General features: G+C 53.4%; 1 protein-coding gene across 1 annotated transcript in view; it reads right to left on the reverse strand.

Moving 5' to 3' along the window:
- Nucleotides 1-18,499, reverse strand: part of Lamc3 (laminin subunit gamma 3) — a 56,323-nt gene that overhangs the window by 16,487 nt on the left and 21,337 nt on the right. The window contains exons 7-20 of the mRNA XM_013355227.2: nucleotides 17,607-17,705; nucleotides 14,997-15,133; nucleotides 13,865-13,969; nucleotides 12,341-12,533; nucleotides 12,069-12,187; nucleotides 10,823-11,047; nucleotides 8,531-8,719; nucleotides 6,266-6,511; nucleotides 5,294-5,447; nucleotides 4,428-4,570; nucleotides 3,776-3,954; nucleotides 2,346-2,487; nucleotides 1,261-1,466; nucleotides 623-699 (exon numbers count right to left, since the gene is read on the reverse strand). Coding sequence (XP_013210681.1) covers nucleotides 623-699; nucleotides 1,261-1,466; nucleotides 2,346-2,487; nucleotides 3,776-3,954; nucleotides 4,428-4,570; nucleotides 5,294-5,447; nucleotides 6,266-6,511; nucleotides 8,531-8,719; nucleotides 10,823-11,047; nucleotides 12,069-12,187; nucleotides 12,341-12,533; nucleotides 13,865-13,969; nucleotides 14,997-15,133; nucleotides 17,607-17,705 — 2,214 coding nt within the window. The remainder of the gene's footprint in view (nucleotides 1-622; nucleotides 700-1,260; nucleotides 1,467-2,345; nucleotides 2,488-3,775; nucleotides 3,955-4,427; nucleotides 4,571-5,293; nucleotides 5,448-6,265; nucleotides 6,512-8,530; nucleotides 8,720-10,822; nucleotides 11,048-12,068; nucleotides 12,188-12,340; nucleotides 12,534-13,864; nucleotides 13,970-14,996; nucleotides 15,134-17,606; nucleotides 17,706-18,499) is intronic.

Consider the following 18,499-nt stretch of genomic DNA (forward strand, 5'->3'; position numbering starts at 1 on the left):
TGTGTGCATGTGTGTCTGTGTGCAGCCTGTGTGCATGTGAGTCTGTGTGCATGTGAGTCTGTGTGCATGTAAGTCTGTGTGCATGTGAGTCTGTGCATGTGAATGCAGGTGCCCTTGGAGGCAGAAAGAGTTACAAGAGGTTGTGAGTTACCCAGTATGGGTGCTAGGAACTGAACTCAGGTCCTCTAGAAGAGCAATACATGCTTTTAACCAGTGAGCCATCACTCCGGCCCCCCAAATAATTTTTTTTTTTAAGAGGAAAATGTGCTTTCATGGAGGTGAACACCTTTAATCCCAGCACTCAGGAGGCAGGCAAATCTCTGAGTTCAAGGCCAGTCTGGTCTTCCCAGGCCCATGTGAATTGCATCTCAATAAACTTGTGGATTTTTTTTAAAGCCACCAGATGCTGAGATGCATTCCATTGAGCAAGCTTTTCCCCATCACGTCTGCGTCTCCATCTCCACTCCACCAAACCCCTTCCCATACTGGTAATATTACTCCTCGCTGAGCGGCTCTTGGGCTCCTAGAGACCAACCCTGACTCTGGAGTCTGTCCAAGAAGGCCTGGCCCCATGTCAACAGTATGGGCACAGTTCCCAACATCCTGGAACCTCAGGGCTCACCTCCTGGCAAGGATGTGGGCCTCTGATGCCAGATGGCTCCAATTGGTGGGTGGGCTGGATCCTTCCTGAAGATTCACCTTAAAAAACAGAGGAAGAGCCGGGTGGTGGTGGCGCACGCCTTTAATCCCAGCACTTGGGAGGCAGAGGCAGGTGGATCTCTGTGAGTTCGAGGCCAGCCTGGTCTACCAAGGGAGTTCCAGGACAGGCTCCAAAGCTACAGAGAAACCCTGTCTCGAAAAACCAAAATAAATAAATAAATAAATAAATAAAAAACAGAGGAAGAAACTGAGGCTCATCTTGGAAGGTCAAGGGTCACAGCTGGCTAACTGACTGGGTAGAATAGGATGGTGTCAATAACTTCATAAAATGCACGAGCTAACCATGGCTGCACATAAAGCCCAGTGACACGGCCTGCCATTATGCATTCACTGTCTACTCCAAATACATTTGACTTTTGCAAACAGTGCCCTCCTGTGCCAGTAGACGAGACCCAGTGTGATCGGGTCTGCAGGTGACACCAAGCATCCTTTAAGGCATAGACCACACCATGGGCAAATGGTTAAGGGCAGGACTAGGTCAAAGAGCCCTACACAGGCTCCAGGGGAAATGGAAGCAGGGTTCAGGGGAGACCATGGTACCAGAAACGGAAGAGCTGAGGCTGCACGCAGGACCCCCTCCTCTGAGGACCGCAATGTGTCCCCCAGCTCCGTCAGCTGGGCGCAGGCCTTCTGAGCTCCAGGCTGGTCACAGCTGACGCTTCCTCTCAGCACCTGCAACTGCTTCCACGTGGCCTTCATGGCACCTTCCAGGTCCACCATCTGCTCCAGGAAGGTTTCCCGGGCCTCTGTGGGGAGCCAGTGAATGAGTGATCATTGCTGATTGAGGTTCTACACGAAAGTCCCCTCACTAGGCTTTCGTCTGAGACCTCCACCTGCCTGGGCACAGCTGGGCCCCCAGTGCCACTCTGCCCCTGCCTCCAGTACTCCAAAGGAGAAACTTGCGCATTTAACAGCTGCCAAAGTTGAGGTCCAGAGAAGGCTAGCCAATCAGTCACACACAGAGACTTGAAAGCAGGCCCTGAGAAACCACAGTGAGTAGCTCCAGAATCTGGGCTGGCAGTGGACCCCCAACTCAATTCAGGGCTGTAACTCTTCACTGAGGGTCACACGGCGCCGACTGACTGCTCCCTTGCTTGACAGCTGCACAAGACTTGCCTCACCTTTAGCCAGAGGCTGAAGCACAGCTATTTGCAAACACAGCTGTACAAAGGGACCAACCCAGTCTCGACGTTTGGAAGTTTCCTGTGCCCCAAGGCCACATTCCACCTGGTTTAATGACAGGTCTGCTTTTCTTAGTTGCTAATCATTTTTGCCACTTGCCAAACACAGTCTGGAGACGTGGCAGTGAGCAAACAGGCCAAAAGCCAAAACCCCTGAGGACTCTACCGGTTCAGCACCTGGAACAGCGCCCCAGGCGAGGGTGTGGTTAAATGGTTAAAATGAATGAACCCAGCCCAGGGTTTGCCTGGAGTTTACAATCAGTGCAGGGCAGGAGGCAGGGGACCCAGACCCATGAGGCAGGGGACTGAGACGCATGTCAATATCATCACAGGATGTGCTAGGGACATGGGAGGATAGGCCTATGGGGTGTCATGACTATCCTAAGAGCTCCCAAAATGTCAAGCCAGCCCGGGGTTCCACCAGCACCCTCACCTCCCCTGTACCTTGAAGTAGGTGGTGACCTTGGTAGACATCCCCCCGAGGCGCTTCTCCCTGAAGAATGTCTAGTGGTCCCCAGGGGCTGCCACAGTCAGACCCTTGCAGCCACCCCTCCATCAGCATCAGCCTGGCCTTCAGCTTGGCTGCCTGCCAGGACAAATGGAAAGAAAACCTGCAAGGCTGGGATCTCTAGGTGCTGGGAGTTGTCCCTGGCCTCTGCCTAGTCCACCTCTTCCATGGTTTCTCCCCTTCCAATCCTGCCTGCGTCTCAGAGCTAAAGACTCACTAGCCCCTAGGGCCTGCCTTGTCTGCCCAGATCACCAGCTACTTCCCTTCTGAGCCTAGCTCCTGATGCCACCCTGACAGCCACACCCCTGTGCTGCTAAGGAAGGGACAGAAGGCGAGGAAAGGAGCCTCGTGAAGGTTGGTGTGTAAGCGCCTGCGTATATATGTGCTTGTATGTGCACATATATGTTTGCCTGGGGAGGTGCATGTGTTAGAGGTCAGAGGTCAACGTTGGAAGTTGTTTCTGTTTAGATACCACCCTCTTTGCTATATTTTGTTTGTTTGTTTGTTTTGTATTTTTGGTTGTTTTGGTTTGGGATTTCATTTTTTGAGGCATGATTTCTCTGTATAACAGCTCTCCTGGAACTCGTTTTGTAAACCAGGCTGGCATCGAACTCACAGAGATCTGCCTGCCTCTTGCCTCCTGAGTGCTGGGATTAAAGGCATGTGCCACCACCACCCAGCCTCTATGCCTTTCTCAATGACAAATGGATTGTGACCTCATCTGGAAGAAAAAGTGTTGCAGGCAGCAGGAAGCCACGTGGTAGCTTGATTTACCCAACGGTGCAGAATGCACGCTGTCCTGCAGAACTGGAAATGGCTTTGCTTACAGGCCTGGCCTGTTTGCTCTCTGCGCTCGTAGCTAGAACTCAGGAAACGCTGCTTTCTCCCGTAGCACCGCACCTTTTCAGAGCCCCACCGGGCCCAGGAGGTTAGAAGACTGGAACTAGCTATTCTGGAGTAGAATATGAACACATATAACGATGCCCTCTGCCTCGGATCTCTCAGGCTCCAACTCCTGACTTCGGTTTCACACACTTCCCTGCTTGAAATGCTGTCTGTGTTGCTCCTGGGGTGCCCTGTCATCTTACCCCTACTGAGCTATACAGGTATGGGACCTTGGCCCTGGGAGGCTAGGAAGGGAGGTGACAAGAGCCACCTCTGGTTCTTTCAGGACAGGAGGACCAGGTAAAGGTCAGAGGAATTGGAATGAGGAGGCTGGGGGAACCCAGGAGAAGGTGGCCAGCGGGAATAAAAGGCTCGAGGTCTGTGAATGAGCAGGCAGCTTCTGGTCCACAGCATGGAGTTGGTGCTCCCTGGAGGTGTGAAATGATCCTGAAAGAGGGGGCGTCTAGGCATAGCAATTCACCTCCTCCTTCACCAGACCGTAGCAGGTGGGACACTCCTGGCACCCTGTGTCATCATCCTTGAGGAAGAAATTGTCCTGGCAGCGCTCACACTTGTAGCCCACGAAGCCGGGCCTGCACACACACGTGCTGTTCTCGTGGCACTGAGGTGAAGCAGCGCCCAGTGGGGAACACCTACAGTCTGGGGGACAGAAGCCAGCTCTGGGGACCCGATAAGGCGCTCAGACTCATCTCCCACCTCCGACCCCGAATCCTCAAACCCCACCTGGAAATTCCCACAACCCCCGTGTGTCCTCAAATGCAGATTCCAGGGCTCCATGCCAGACTGACTAGAAGGTTAGAAGGCTAAGCCGGCAACCTAGCCTTAAGGCTTACTTATTGCCCCAGAACTGCCAAAGTACTAGCTGTGCAGTGAGGAAACAGTGGCTCACATGTGACATAGTGCCTGATGACACACAAGAGTTCGGTGGTCACAGATGTGACCTACAATACCGACTTCCTAGCACTCGTACGCTCCATGTTCTTACGGCCAGGCTCAAGCAACCAGCCAGCGGCTACCCATCATCTCCCCCACCATCCCTGCTTCTTGTGGTCATCACCAGAAGGAGACCTCAGCCCTCCCTCCCATGGCCCAGCGGGATGCGGCTTGCTCACCTCGGCAGCCCTTGATGGAGAAGCCAAAGAAACCCAGCTGGCATCTGTCACAGGACTGGCCTGTGACACCGGGGCGGCAGGGGCACTGGCCAGTCTTGGGGTGACACTTGTTTTCCAAGGAGCCGAGCGGGTGGCAGTTACAGCTGCAACAAGAAGCAAGAATGAAGGTTGATGCTGCCACCCCTTAACCCAGCCTCTGATGGTTGGCTGTGTCCACGGGAGCACAAGTCACATAAAACACTGGCACGGGTCTGGAAAGTCACTGTGAAATCCGCACTAAGGGCGCCAAGGAGCCACACAAAGACAGTCACCACTTCTTCAGCCTCCCCAGAGTCTTCCTTTGAGGCTGACACATTGTCTCAGGAGCTGTGGTCAAAAGGCCACCCAGTGATCTGTGTCATTGAGACAGAGAATCAGACCAAACCAGCCATCTGCCCACCTGCCCAGCCCTTGGGCTGTTCTTGACTTGCCTCCAGGGCTGGCAGAGCCAGGAATCTGATACCCAGAGACTGAGCTTTCATGCCCTTTGGTGGAGGGCACTGTGGATGTGGAAAAGAACCTGGGACAACACACTCCAGACCAGAGTCTTCCCTGAGGCTCCATGGTGCCCTCTTCCCTGAGCCAAAACACCCAAGGAACTCACAGCCCCATCCCTACCTCTGAGAACCCCTCCCAGGGCACTCACAGCCTCACCCCTACCCCTGACAGCTCCTCCCAAGGCACTCACAGCCTCACCCCTACCTCTGAGAGCCCCTCCTGGGGCACTCACAGCCTCACCCCTACCCCCTGGCAGTCCCTCCCAGGCACTCACAGTTTCACCCCTACCTCTGGCAACCCCTCCCAGGCACTCACAGTTTCACCCCTACCTCTGGCAGCCTCTTCCAGACTTGAGATCATAGAAGCCAGGGCTGCAGCGGCTGCAGTCCCTCCCCGTAACGTGAGGCAGGCAGGCACACTGGCCGGTCACTGGGTTGCAGGTTATCTTCTCACTGACTGAACCCCTCAGGTCACAGCTGCAGGCTAGGTTTCAAAAAAGGATGTTGGAATCATTTGCTTAAACTTTAGGGGTACAGGCAGAAGCCAAGAAGCCAAGGGAGCCCCAGAAATGACGGTCACACAGGCCAGATTCCTGAGACCCTCCTGGAAAAGGCTTGAGGGATAAGCTTGGGTCTCAGCCTATTTGCCAGGTCCTTGGTGAGCCAGCCCAGAAGAGTAGGGGTGTAGACCGCCCTTCCCCAAGTCCGTCTCAACCCTGCAGGCTGGAGAGAGGGCCAGCGATGTGGTTGCCTAACACAGGCAGAGCCTGGCAGCCCCATCTGGAGCCACGCACTTCTGCTCTCCTGGGAACCATAGTGCGGCTTCCTTCCAGAATGGGGTTTCCTGGAGGGACCCCTACTGCCACAGTGAGGTGTGACCAGCGCCATGTGAAAGGGCTCTGAGGACGCGGATGGGGGAAAGCTGAGTTCCTCTCATGCAGGACTTCCAGGAGCCCGATTCAAATGCAGACTGTGACCCTTTGACACGCATGAGGCAGAGGGCAACCCAGGCAGGGAGAGGGGTGCACATGAGATGAGGCATGGCTTCCCCATCCCTGCATCAGCCTTATGTGCTAAGGGCGGATGCGAGACAGTGCTGAATGAGCAGAACAGGGCGGGGGGCACTGTAGGATCAGAGCTTATGAGGTGCCAGCACTGAAGAGGCCTTGGGGAAAGAACAAACCCTGATGTTCTAGAGAACAGAGAAGGTAGCTCTCTCAGCATCCTGTGTGGGTCCTGAACGAGGGCTGAGGACAGTGGCTCACGTGCCTTACCCCACGGCTCTGAGAAGTGGGTACTCACGTGCACACTTGTCCTCAGGCCTGGTGGCCAAGGCGCTCCCATAGAAACCATCCTGACAGTGCTCGCAGTGGGCGCCTGTGGTGTTGTACAAGCAGCGCAAACAGTGGCCGGAACGAGGATCACAGTTGCCAACAGCATTGAGATCCACATTCCCGCTGCATTGGCACTGGCGGCAGGGCTGGGGGGCTCCAGAGAGTCCCAGAGGATCCCCAAAATAGCCATCTTCGCAGCTCTCACAGCGACGTCCTGTGTGCGGAAGGGGCAGGTTTGGAGCTCTGGCTCACAGGGTGCAGTAAATCTGTCATTTTTCTGGGAAGGTGAGCAGGGTCTATGAGTCAAGCTGGCCTGCAGCCAAGTCCTAGAGCATCACCCCCTGGTGTGGCCCCAGGCAAGCCACGGTGCTCCTTGCCTCTAGTGAGGACAACTCTCTAGACACCCCAAAGCCCTGCTGCGAGGCCTCGACACAGTTATCCTTGCAAGGCACTCGACGCTAAGCGCTCAGCAGCAGCAGGTACCAATGCGTCCACCTTTATCCTTCCCCCTCACGAGCAGCTTCCACAGCATCACGAGGATGTCGGTCAGGCTCAGTTCAGATGACCAGACAAGCTGCATGCTACTCTCTCCTAAGGAAGGCCCCGGGAGGTGATGCGGAATTGGAGGCTGGCAGAAGTCCCTGATCTGTAAGTCACCCTAGGCACTGCCAGGATGGTTCCTTCTGGCGGCAGCAGCTGCTCCCTGATGTGCCCTCTCAGGGGTTGCTCCCGCCCACCATGCGAGCCTCTCGCTCTCACTGTCAGAGCTTCATTCACTTCTGAAGGCTCTGGGAGCCACACGGGGTCCAACGTGGGTTTCATGGGTAGAGAGGCAGGGCAAGCATGATGCCCGTGGGGTATAGAATCCAACCGTGGGACTCTCCCACACGCACCAGGCTCTGTGTTCCCTGAGAGTCCATCCAGCCAACCTTGGGGAGACTGCAGGACAGGAAGCTGCTTTCAGAAGATGTTTCAGAGAGCAGAATACTCCACAAGGCCACTCAGGCAGACACCAGTCCCACACAAAGCCAGATGCCAAGTGACACAGAAGGACAACACACGCTTCTGCTTAGACAAGACCCCAAAGAGTCAAATTCAGAAACATAGTCAAATAGTGGGGAGGAGGGGGGACAGAGACCACCAAACAACAGTTCAGCGGGCACAGGGCTCACAGGACTGCACAGTGGCATGGGACAGCATATGATGCCAGGCCCCTGAGGCCAATGAATCACATGCTTAAAATGATGGCCAAGGAGGACAGTTTTATGATATAGGTTTTAGTATGATAAAAAATTAATGATGTAATATACCAATAGCCATTTAATTGTCCATTTTAAGTGGGTGACTTTGTGGGGCTTGTAGACATTTCAAGTGTCATTAAATGCACCTCTGGGAATAGCATCAGCTCTGCGGCAGGGAGCGGGGGTGCAGGAGCATGGGAAGGTGTGGGAAGGCTCTGTTTCCCTTATGTTACCCATAGACTTTCCTAAAAACTAATGCTGAAAATCCGTGTGTGTGTACACGTGTCTGCAAGTATGTGTGTGCGAACAGGTGCCTGCGTGTATGTATACATGTGCCTGTGTGCATGTGTATGTACACTTGTCTGTGTGTGTGTGCATTTGCCTGTATGTGTGTGTGTGTATACATATGTGTGTGTGCATGAAGACCAGAAGTAGATGCTGGGGATCACCCTCAATCAATGTTTCTTTTTTCCTTTTTTGAGACAGGGTTTCTCTGTGTAGCTTTGGAGCCTATCCTGGAATTCGCTCTGAGGACCAGACTGGCCTTTAACTCACAGAGATCGCCTGCCTCTGCTTCCCCAGTGCTGAGAGTTTAGATATGTGCCATAGCTCTCGGCCTTTTTCTACATGGGTTCTGAGTCTGAGTAGGGCCACCTGGCTTGTTCAGCAAGCACTTTACGAGCTGAGCTTTCCTTTGACATATGAGAGGTTTGCCTTGAGGTTTCCCATCTTCCCAGTGAGGATCCCAGGTCCCCCGGCTTCATCCTAAGCCATGAGTCAGGCTCTAAGGCCCATATAAGGGTCTTTCAAGGGTCAGTTCTGTATGGCCAAGGCCCAGGTAGGTCTGCACTGTTCTTCGTAGTCATGATTGCCACACCTAAGGTCAGGCTCTTTCCCCCCATCACACCCAAACCCAGACTGCTCAGCTAGAGCTGGGGCAGGATTGGAGCATCGAGTTCGATCTCCCTGGGGAATAGACACAAGCCACTCACCTCTCTGGCCAGGGGGGCAGTGTGTGCACACCACCTCCCCACTCTCTGGGATGGCTGTGCAGGCTGATCGGCCGGGGCACGGACAGGGCTGGCAGTCATCAGCATGTCCCGAGAAGGCGTTGCCGTAGAAACCTGGCATGCAGCGCTCACAGGAAGGACCCTCGGTATGGTGGCCACACAGGCAGATCCCTACAGAGCAAGACAAATACCTGTCCATCACCTTGGCCCAGAATTCCCCAGAGCAGTGGTTCTCAACCTTCCTAAGGCCGCGGCCCTTTGATACAGTTGCTCTCATTGTGCTGACCCCAGCCATAGATTGTTTTTGTTGCTTCTTCATAACTGTAATTTTGTTACTGTTGTGAATCGTAATGTAAATATTTTTTTTGAGATAGAGGTTTGCCAAAGGGGTTGTGACCCACATGTTGAGAATCACTGGCCTGGACAACAGTGAGTATCCTTGTGGAGGAGCCACGGGGCACATCCTGGAAGACTAGTAAGAACCGGAGGCAGCAGGGTATGGGGATGAAGGGTCCAGGTGAACCAGACTGCCATGTCCACCATGCCTGCGTGATCTGGGAAAACCATCTAACCCATCCCTTGGTGCGTAGGGGATGCAGCTCTGCCACCTATTGGCCATGTGGCCACCCTGCACCTCAGATCCCTGTCTCTTAGAGGATGGAAAGGCCACACAACAGGTATGTCTGTAGGAGACAAGGACGGAGTACTAGAGACAGGAAGGAAACTCGGGTATTTTTCCACTACTTGTTTGTATCTCAGAGCAGTGGAAGGGACATCATCTCTGCTCTTGTGTCCTCTTCTTCCTGAAGGACCCACCTAAGGAGGCCCTGGCCCAGGCTTCCAGCCTCGTGGGGCTCACTCTGTGCAGTGACCATGAGTACACACCGATTGTCAGTACGACAAATCTGTTCTGCCTGCTGGTGCCTGGACGGGACATCACAGACCCCTTCTCCAGTCCAGCAGCCCCTAGTGTCTGCTCAGTGCCTGGGATCTTAGAGGGGACAACTGGCCATGGGGACAGAAGGAAAGGCAAGACTGCCCCCTATAGGAGGTAACCAGCAGTGTCTGGCCAGGTTTGGAAGGAAAAAGAAAAGGATCTTCATTCCCTGGATAAGCAGCTCCTGCCTCAGTTCTACACCCTCAGGCTTCTTTCTCCGACCTATTTTACAAATGAAGACTTGCTTATATGGAATGGAAAGTTGCGGCGGCGTCAAGGGCTCAGTGGGGGTGAAAAATTAGTTCCAGTTCTATCTCATGAGAAGATTCTGTTTCCTCAATAGCAGCTGCAGGGAGCATTGAGTGGGAAAGGATTATGAGGCCTCATCTAGGCTCGACTGGTGATGTCTGCCAGGGCAGGATGGGTAGATGATGCTCTGTGTATCAAGAGTGACAGAGACCCCATCTGCTCCGTGGAGACAGCAGGGTGAAAGGCCTGTGGTACAGAGGTGGAGAAGCCTGTGTCTGTGCCCTAACAGCCCCTGGTCACATGACCCCCGGTGAGGCTTCTACTCCTCTCCAGGTGTGGGGAATAGCTCTACTGAATGACACTCTCACCCTGGGGTTGGTGGGAGGTGTGTCTCTGCCACCTATCTACCGGTCATGAGGTCCCTGTCTTGGAGAATGGGACAGTAATGGAGAACGTACCACTCCGATGTCTGCAGGAGTCGAAGATGTAGTGCCGACCCCAGGGAGGGGGGGAATGGCTTCTCCTATCTGCCTCACCCAGGAGAAGACTCCTCAGGTCACCTTGTCAGCTACCCCTGAGCTTTGGTGCAAAGCAGGGCTGTTTTTTGATGTCTGGGCAATTCCCGACTCACTGACCTTCACGTGGCCTTGTCTGCACAGCCTGGGCTGTGCACACTATTACCATCTGAACTGTACGGATGGGGTGTCCAGGGAGTGACTTTCCCAAGGCCACAGTCAAAACGAAGAGGATGGTAGGCTTGTGGCTCGGGGTTGACACCCAAGAGTTGCTGTCACCTGCATGACCCTCTGAAGATCTGTGCTGATAATCCCTCTGCCTTTCCTCAGAACCTGCCAAGTAGTAAGGCCCCGAGGAGCCCCTCCCAGGCCTGCCCACGGGCTGTAGAAAGACACCTGCAGGCCTCTGCAGATGGTCGAAGTCTCTGGTGTCCCGCTCAGGAGAAGCCCAGGTATCACGGCAAGGACAGACCAGAGCCTTTGTCCCCGAGAGCCACCTGTGACAGCCAGGCCTCATCACACTGTGCTGGACATAGAGCCAAGGGGGCCTTGGGATGGGATCCCGGGACTCACCTGTGCTGGGATCACAGGTGCCATGCTGGTTGCAGGTGCAGGGGATGCAGCTGGTGTAGGGACCCCCACGAGGTATCTCTCTTTTGTATCCCAGGGCACAGAATTCACAGAACTGGCCTGTGTATCCCTGGGGACACGAGCAAGACTCCACCCAAGAGGCTGCTGGAGCAAGCCCTCGCTGGGCCCTGGCCGAGATGAGCTGGACTTCACAGAGGGCCACTGCTCCTGTAGAATGGGAAGAGAAGGGGAGGCCTCCATGCACATCTCCCTGGCACCTGTGAGACAGGCCCACGCATACGAAGGCGGCCTGTGAGTCAGCTGTGATTTTCGTTTGCTTTTTGAGACACGGTCTTGCGGTGCAGCTGTCTTCAGACTGCTATCCTCTTGCCCGACCCTCTAAAGTGCTGGGATCGCAGGCATGGCTACTACGCCAGGTTTTAAGTGTAGCTTTAAAAACGACAGGCAAAAGAGTCAAGAGCAACGGGAGCAGATGAGTTTAGACCCAGTGCCCAGTGCTAGAATGCATAAGGCTAGCATTGCTAGATCTTGATTAACCCAGGTGGGTGGGGCAGAGAGAGCCCAGACTGCAAGATGTATATGCTTGGGGCCAGCAAAATGGCTCAGCAGGTTAAGAACCCAAGTTACTAAACCTGAGGACGCATGTTCAATTCGCAGGACCCCACAAGCTGTCCTCCGCCCCTCACGCGTGTGGCACACACATGAATGTGTGCCCATAAATATACATATATACAAGTCAATAAATATTGTCGGGCATGGTGGTAACTTTAATCCTCTGAGTTTCAAAGCTAACTTGATCTACTTAACAAGTTCCAGACCAGACAGGGCTCCATAGTGAGACTCCTGCAATCCTGGCACTTGGGAGTCAGAGGGAGGAAGATGAAGAGTTCAGGACCAGTGAGACCCTGTCTTAAAAGCAGTTGGGTGAGCTAAGTCTCCCTATTAGCCTATGGTGTGGCCAAACTGCAATGCCATTATTTTCCAGCAGGGGGAAATGCCCACAAAAAGATGCTGTGGCAGGTTGGGGCGGCGCTGGATTCTGTCAGGGACCGTCCTTCCCCAGGCCTCCCAGTTCCCCACAGTCCAGCAAATGCCTCTATCCTCAGACACACTTCTGCCTGTGTAAGTGTCCTGATTTCTCAGTCTCAGAGTCCATGCTGTGAGAACCTCCACAAGCAATGCAGGGCCAGGACCCGAGTTTTTAGGGGTGAATTGCCATCATACTGACCAGAATGACCCAGGTCTTGGCCCCTGGTCCAGATGCTCAGGGCAGTCAGATTGGCAAGCAGCCGCTGGAAGTGGAAGGCAGGCAGAGGGATGTCTGCCTCCTCAGAGGTCTCCTGCAGGCTGGAAGGGGCAGGAAGTCAGTGGGACAGCCTGAAGTAGGGACAGTTGGTGCCAAGAGCCTGGGATTCTCAGGAGCCTCCAGTGTGCCTAGCCCTCGGAGATCACCCTGCCTACCCATGCCACTCCCACGTCTCAGGACAGGGAGACACTTACAGGAACAGGAGCTGAACCTGTCCTGGCTGCCTGGAGTCCTGAGGCCTGGGTGAACTGGAGGGCCTCAGAGCCAGAGCCAAGCCTGCCCCCTCCAGTCTCAGGTGCACAGCGGGTGGAGAGCCCCCAGGCGGTACTTGGAGGGTCAGTATGACTGGCTGTCCATAGCTGAGTCTCTGGTCTCCCAGGAACTTCTCTAAAGGCAAGAAGGAAAGGCTTTGATAGCGCCACACGCTTGATTCTAGCGTCTATATCGACCGCAACGATAACCATCCAAACTGTGTGTGCCGTGGTGGGTGGAAAATCCGAGGTCAGTGCTTGGAGACAGCGCAGACACAAAAGTGAGAGGACCAGAGTCTGGATTCCCAGAACCCATGTAACTGTCGCGTGAACATGGTGGCCACTGTCATTCCAGCCTTAGAGAGTGGAGATAGGACATCTCCAGAACAAAGCTGGCCGGCCTGAGACTAGTCATATCAGCGAGCTCTGGGCTTGATTGAGACACCTGCCTCAGTGGACAAGGTGAAGAGGGGTGGAGGATGGTGCCTGACATCAACTTCTGCCTCCTCATGCACTTGCACCCGTACACACAACTGTGCCCACTCACATGCATCACACGCCCACACACACACGCATGCACACACACGCCATGCACACACACATGCCATGCACACACACACGCATCCACACACACACTCATGCACACACACACGCATGCTCACACACGCATGCACACACACATGCCATGCACACACACATGCACACACTCTCTCTCTCACACACACAGAGACACACACATGGTATTTCGGTGAGCTCACATATGCTGTGGTCTGATTGAAGAATCACAGTACCCAAAGGTGTCCCCAACCCTAAACCCTGAGAGATGGGTCTGCACAGAGGGGATTTGGCCAGGCACAAAGGATTAAGGCTGTAAACAGAGTTGGGGAGTGTTAGTCCTCTGGCTGTGAAATAGGGGAGGTCTGTAGGATTATCCCCTGGAGGGCGGTCAGCTGTGAATGTAAGCCTCTGGTCTGAATGTCGGGGAGGGTGTAAGTGCTGCAGGGGAGACATGGTCTCAGCTCTGGGGCGGCCAGAAGGAACACAGCCTGTAACACCAAGAGAATAAATGTGTGTGCTCTCAGCCATGAAGACCACGGTCACTTGGCAGCCCTGTTGTGGCAGGTACCCCTAAACACACGCTGAAATTGAACCCCTCTCGTAAGCTGTTTAGAAGTGAAAACTTAGTCGGGCCACACTGTCTGGTCAGTGGTCTCTGGGAGATAGCTGGGATGAGGCGAAGTGGCTGGGGTGGGGTCCCCATGGTTGATCTGGGTAGGGGACGTCATAGGAACAGGAACAAGGTGCCATGGGCCGCCTCAGGATTCTGTCTACAGGAAGGCTACCTCAAGTCGTACAGGAACCGAGCTGAAGTTAACCTGTCTTTTAGATTTCATCCACTCTAAGGTACTGTATTATGAGCAGCTGGCAGAAACCTGAGTGGTGAGATCAGTAGGGACTGCTACCTACCTGGTGCTGACAGTCTCTTCTCTCCTTGCAGGAGGATCCCATTCTGGTTCCATTGCAGAGGATGCTCTGATGAGCCCGTACTTCTGGCCTGCCAACCGTCAGCGCCTAAACACGGAAGACAGACTATTTGCCCCAACTGCGAGACCCCAAAGGCTGGTCTCCAGGGACAAGTCCTGCAGGGCTCTAAAGTAGGAGGGGGTTGGAAGTCAGTCTGGGTTAGATGAGACCCTGTCTCAGAGAGGAACGGTGGGGAAAGACCACTCTCTGAAGACTGGGCTGGGCTTGAGGGAGGACAGAGGTTCCACATCCTGGAAGAACTTTGCACAGTCTCAGCAAGAACTCTGCCAATTCAACCACATCCCAAGTCCTATCATGCTATCTTAGGGTTCTGAAGACAAGCCCTATGAGACTATAGAGACTATGCACTATGCTAGATTCTGGCCAGCCACTGCCACGAGCTGTCCTGCTTTCTGTGTGGTGTCCAGCAGAGGGTGCACTGCCCCTTTTCTGAAGGCCCAAAGACCAGTGTCCAGATTGTACTCTCAGGAGTCCGGGAATGGTCTGAGGAGCATGGCTGGGCACACTAGCTCTGATGGATTGCAGGGCTTGGAGTTCCACCCCCCCCCTTGCTCCAAACACACAACCATGGCTGCCAGAACCAATCTCAGGCAGGCCTGGATCTAGTCTGTAACATGGGAATGAGAACACCTGCCTACAGCAATCCTGAGATTTCCTGGAACGTGGAGCTCAGCAGGGCCTGGCATACAGCAGGTGCTTAATACATGGAGGCCAAGACTCTAAGCTGGAACTCAGATATGCTAAGGGAGACTAACTTTCCTGGGGGTGAATGGAGGCTGTCCACAGGACTCAGGGTGCCTTCGGACACACCCTGTTTTCCTGTACCACCTGAGGATAGAGCCCTGGAGGCTGGAAAAGCGGAGGTTGGGGAAGGAGCCGAGGGGCAGCAGGCAGGTCCTGGAAGACACCTTTCACACTACCAGCCTAGGCTCTGTGGCCTAGGGCATAGGATCCTTGGTGGAAGGGCTGTCCCTATCCTAGCTTCTAAAGGGAGAACCCCTGCTAGGGGAGGAACACCCCCTCCTCCCCAAGGCAGCTTCTGTGCACTGCTCACCATGGCGGAAGTCTGAGATGATGTGGTGTGCCTGGAAACCGGCAGCGGGGGCACACACCTTGGAGTGGCCATAGCAGAAGCAGCTGCTGCAGCCTGCCGGATTGTGGGGCTGCAGGTTAAACGTTCCAGGACGGCATCTGTAAGAGAGGCGGGGTCACATCTCTGAGCCAGGATTCAATAGGACTGAGATCCAACCAGACTTTTTGGAATCCTGGGGAAATTTAAAAGAACATTTCAATTTTTATTATCCTTTTAGAGTCACAAGAATTACAAAGACAGGACAGACAGTCCCGTGCCTGCTGGGTCAGTGTCTCTGCTGCTGATACACAGCCTTGAAGCCAAGAGATCAGCATCACCCGACGTTAACTCCAGGCTGTGTCAGGGTTTCTTTCCTTTCTCACTAACACTCCCCTGATCCAGGAACTGACACTGCATTTAGCCATGCCCTTGTCGCCTCTGATTTGCTAACATCTCCTCTTCCTCGCCTGTGATCTTGACACTTTCGTTTCTGTGGGGTGTTTGTTCGTTTGCTTGAGACAGGGTCTCACTAGGCAGCTCTGCTTGCCCTGGAACCTGCTAGGTAGACTAGGCTGGCCCTTAACTCACAGGGATCCTCCTGCCTCTGCCTCTGCCTCCTGAGTGCTGGCACTAAAGGGGCCAACAGACTTTGGGTTTTGTTGTTGTTGTTTGTTTTGTTTTTTAAAAGAAATTTTAACCAGGTGGTGGTGGTACACACCTTTAATACCAGCACTCAGGAGGCAGAGGCAGGTGAATCTCTGTGAGTTTGAAGCCAGCTTGGTCTACAAGAGCTAGTTCTAGGACAGGCTCCAGAGCTACAGAGAAACCCTGTCTCAAAAAACAAAAAGAAAAAAAAATTCTAATTGAAACTGTCTTATGAGTGTCTTGTTTGCAGGCATGTCCATGTACTGTGTCTATGTGCATGTTTGCTGCCTGTGGAGTCCAGAAAAGGGTGTTGAATCCTCTGAAACTGGAGTTTCAGATGGCTCAGAGCTACCATGTAGGTGCTCTGAAAAGGCAGCCAGTGTTCTTAACCGTGGAGCCGTCCTTTCCAGCCCCCTTGGGTTTTGAAACAGGGTCTTATTTTATACTCTGGTCTGGCTTTGTGCTCTTGACGGTCCTCCTGTCTCAGCCTCCGGTCATTATCTCCCGGCTACCATCTGCCCATCAGGTTTTTGTCTAAACAGTTGCTGCAGTTTAGTCTTTAGAAGTGGGGGAGGTGAAGGCAGGGAGGGGTTCAAGGTCATTTTCAGCTACACAGCAAGTTCAAGGCTAGCCTGGCCTCCTGAGACACTGTCTCAAAAAAGAAAAAAATTGAGGGTGGAGAGAAGCACAACAATTAATCCCAGCACCCAGGAGGCAGACAGAGGCAGGTAGATCTCTAATAGTGTGGAGCCAGCCTGGGCTGCTCAGTGAGAACCTGTCTCAAAAACAAAACACAAAACCCCACAAAACAATTAAAAAAAAAAAAAACCCTTCCAGGAGGGAAAACATCAAAGAACTTGCTTGCAACCGGCTTGAAGCCACCATTGTAATTAGTAACTATTCCCAGAGCTGAATCTCGAGGCTATGCAAATGCCTGTTCCCATTAAGGCCAGCATTCTTTGCTGCTGTTGGCAGGGCAGTCACTGGGGCGTGCCACTTCTAGGCTGATTCCCACTCCACCCTCTCTGTCATCTACAATTCTGAAGGAAGATTTGCCCACTGTCATCTGTTTATTTAGCCAATCATGTGGCATTAAAGATATCTGCCCCATTCTTTTTTTTTTTTTTTTTTGGTTTTTCGAGACAGGGTTTCTCTGTGGCTTTGGAGCCTGTCCTGGAACTAGCTCTGTAGACCAGGCTGGTCTCGAACTCACAGAGATCCGCCTGCCTCTGCCTCCCGAGTGCTGGGATTAAAGGCGTGCGCCACCACCGCCCGGCAATCTGCCCCATTCTTAGGCTTATAATGCAATCGCATCTTTATTAATTTTGTTATTCAAATAGTTCCTGCTTTGAGACTCCAGGATGACTCTTGTCTTAGCTCAGTTTGTAGGGGCTTCTCAGAGCAAGGCATTAAGAAGGATCTAAGGTTAAGATTGTTGCGTTCCAGTAATAATGTCTGCATTGGTGTGAGATGGGAGGCTATGACAGCACTCCATTATTGATGTCTGCCACTGGTGTGAGATGGGAGGGCTGTCACAGCTCTCCATTAGTGATGTCTGCCACTGGTGTGAGATGGGAGGACTGTCACAGCTGTGACATCTACCATGGATGTGAGGCAAAAGAGCTGAAATATGACACCAGGTATTTGCTGTCTGGATTAGACGCTTTTCCTATGTGTTTAGAGTTTGTTTCCAGGATTTTAATCATGAAGCAATGATGTATTCCCTAAGCTAAGAAACCCTCAGTGGCATTGGGTCAGAGTATCCCATGGGGCCTTTGGCTATTTTCCTGAGTAGAAGGCCCTTGGGGTTTCAGAAAGAACCTGGGGTGACAGGCTTGTCCAAGTCCCTGAGGACCCTGCCCTGCCTTTCCCCTTACTACACAGCTTGGGTGCCTCCCTAGAGACTAAGCAATCACTTCCGGTAGCTCTTTGTAGATCGCACCCCACCTGTCACACAGGCTGCCTTCGACATTCTCTTTGCAGGGGCAGCTCCCACTGTGGGGGTCACAGGTTCCCAAGCTTCCAGCAACATTGCAGGTACAGGGTCTGCCAAAGAAACAGAGAAAACACAGTCTATTGAACAACTCCAGAGTGGACTGTCCGTCCTCAACACTCTCCATACCCTTCCCTGCTCAGGAGGAAATAGTGATAGGCCTGTCCAAGAGACTGTGCTTGGTGTCATCCTTACTTCTTTACCAGGAAGTGCCTCATTTACCCATGCAATGATGCCCCACCCACTACCCACCCCTCCCACTGGTGCATCCACCCACCTGTCCACCCATCCATCCACCCATCCGTCCATCCATCTATTCACCCACCCATCCACCCATCCGTCCACCCATCAGCCCATCCATCTACCCATCCACCTATCCACCCATCCATCCACCCATCTGTCTATCCATCCATCTACCTGTCTGTCTGTCTTCCCTCCTGCCTGTCTGCCCGCCTGCCCGTCCATCCGTCTGTCCGTCCGTCCATCCGTCCATCCATCCATCCATCCACCCATCCATGTTATCACTTGCCATCTGCCCACTGTCCACCTATCTATTCACCCCTCCACTGGTCCTTCTATCCATCCACCCATCACCCACGCTCTTGGCATCCACCCACTTGCCCTCCATTGGTGCATCCATCCATCCATCCATCCATCCATCCATCCATCCATCCACCTGTTTACTCATCCTTTGATCCCTAGCTTCCCACCCATCATTCTCTCCTGCATCTGTTCACCCACCTCCATCATCCACCCATCCTTCTTCTCATCGTCTCTTCATCTCCATTCACCCACCCATTCGTTTACTCACTCAACCACCCACCCACTCATCGTCTGCTAAGACAAG

This window comes from Microtus ochrogaster, chromosome 4, assembly GCF_000317375.1.
Source record: "Microtus ochrogaster isolate Prairie Vole_2 chromosome 4, MicOch1.0, whole genome shotgun sequence".
In the NCBI taxonomy this organism is placed as follows: Eukaryota; Metazoa; Chordata; class Mammalia; order Rodentia; family Cricetidae; genus Microtus; species Microtus ochrogaster.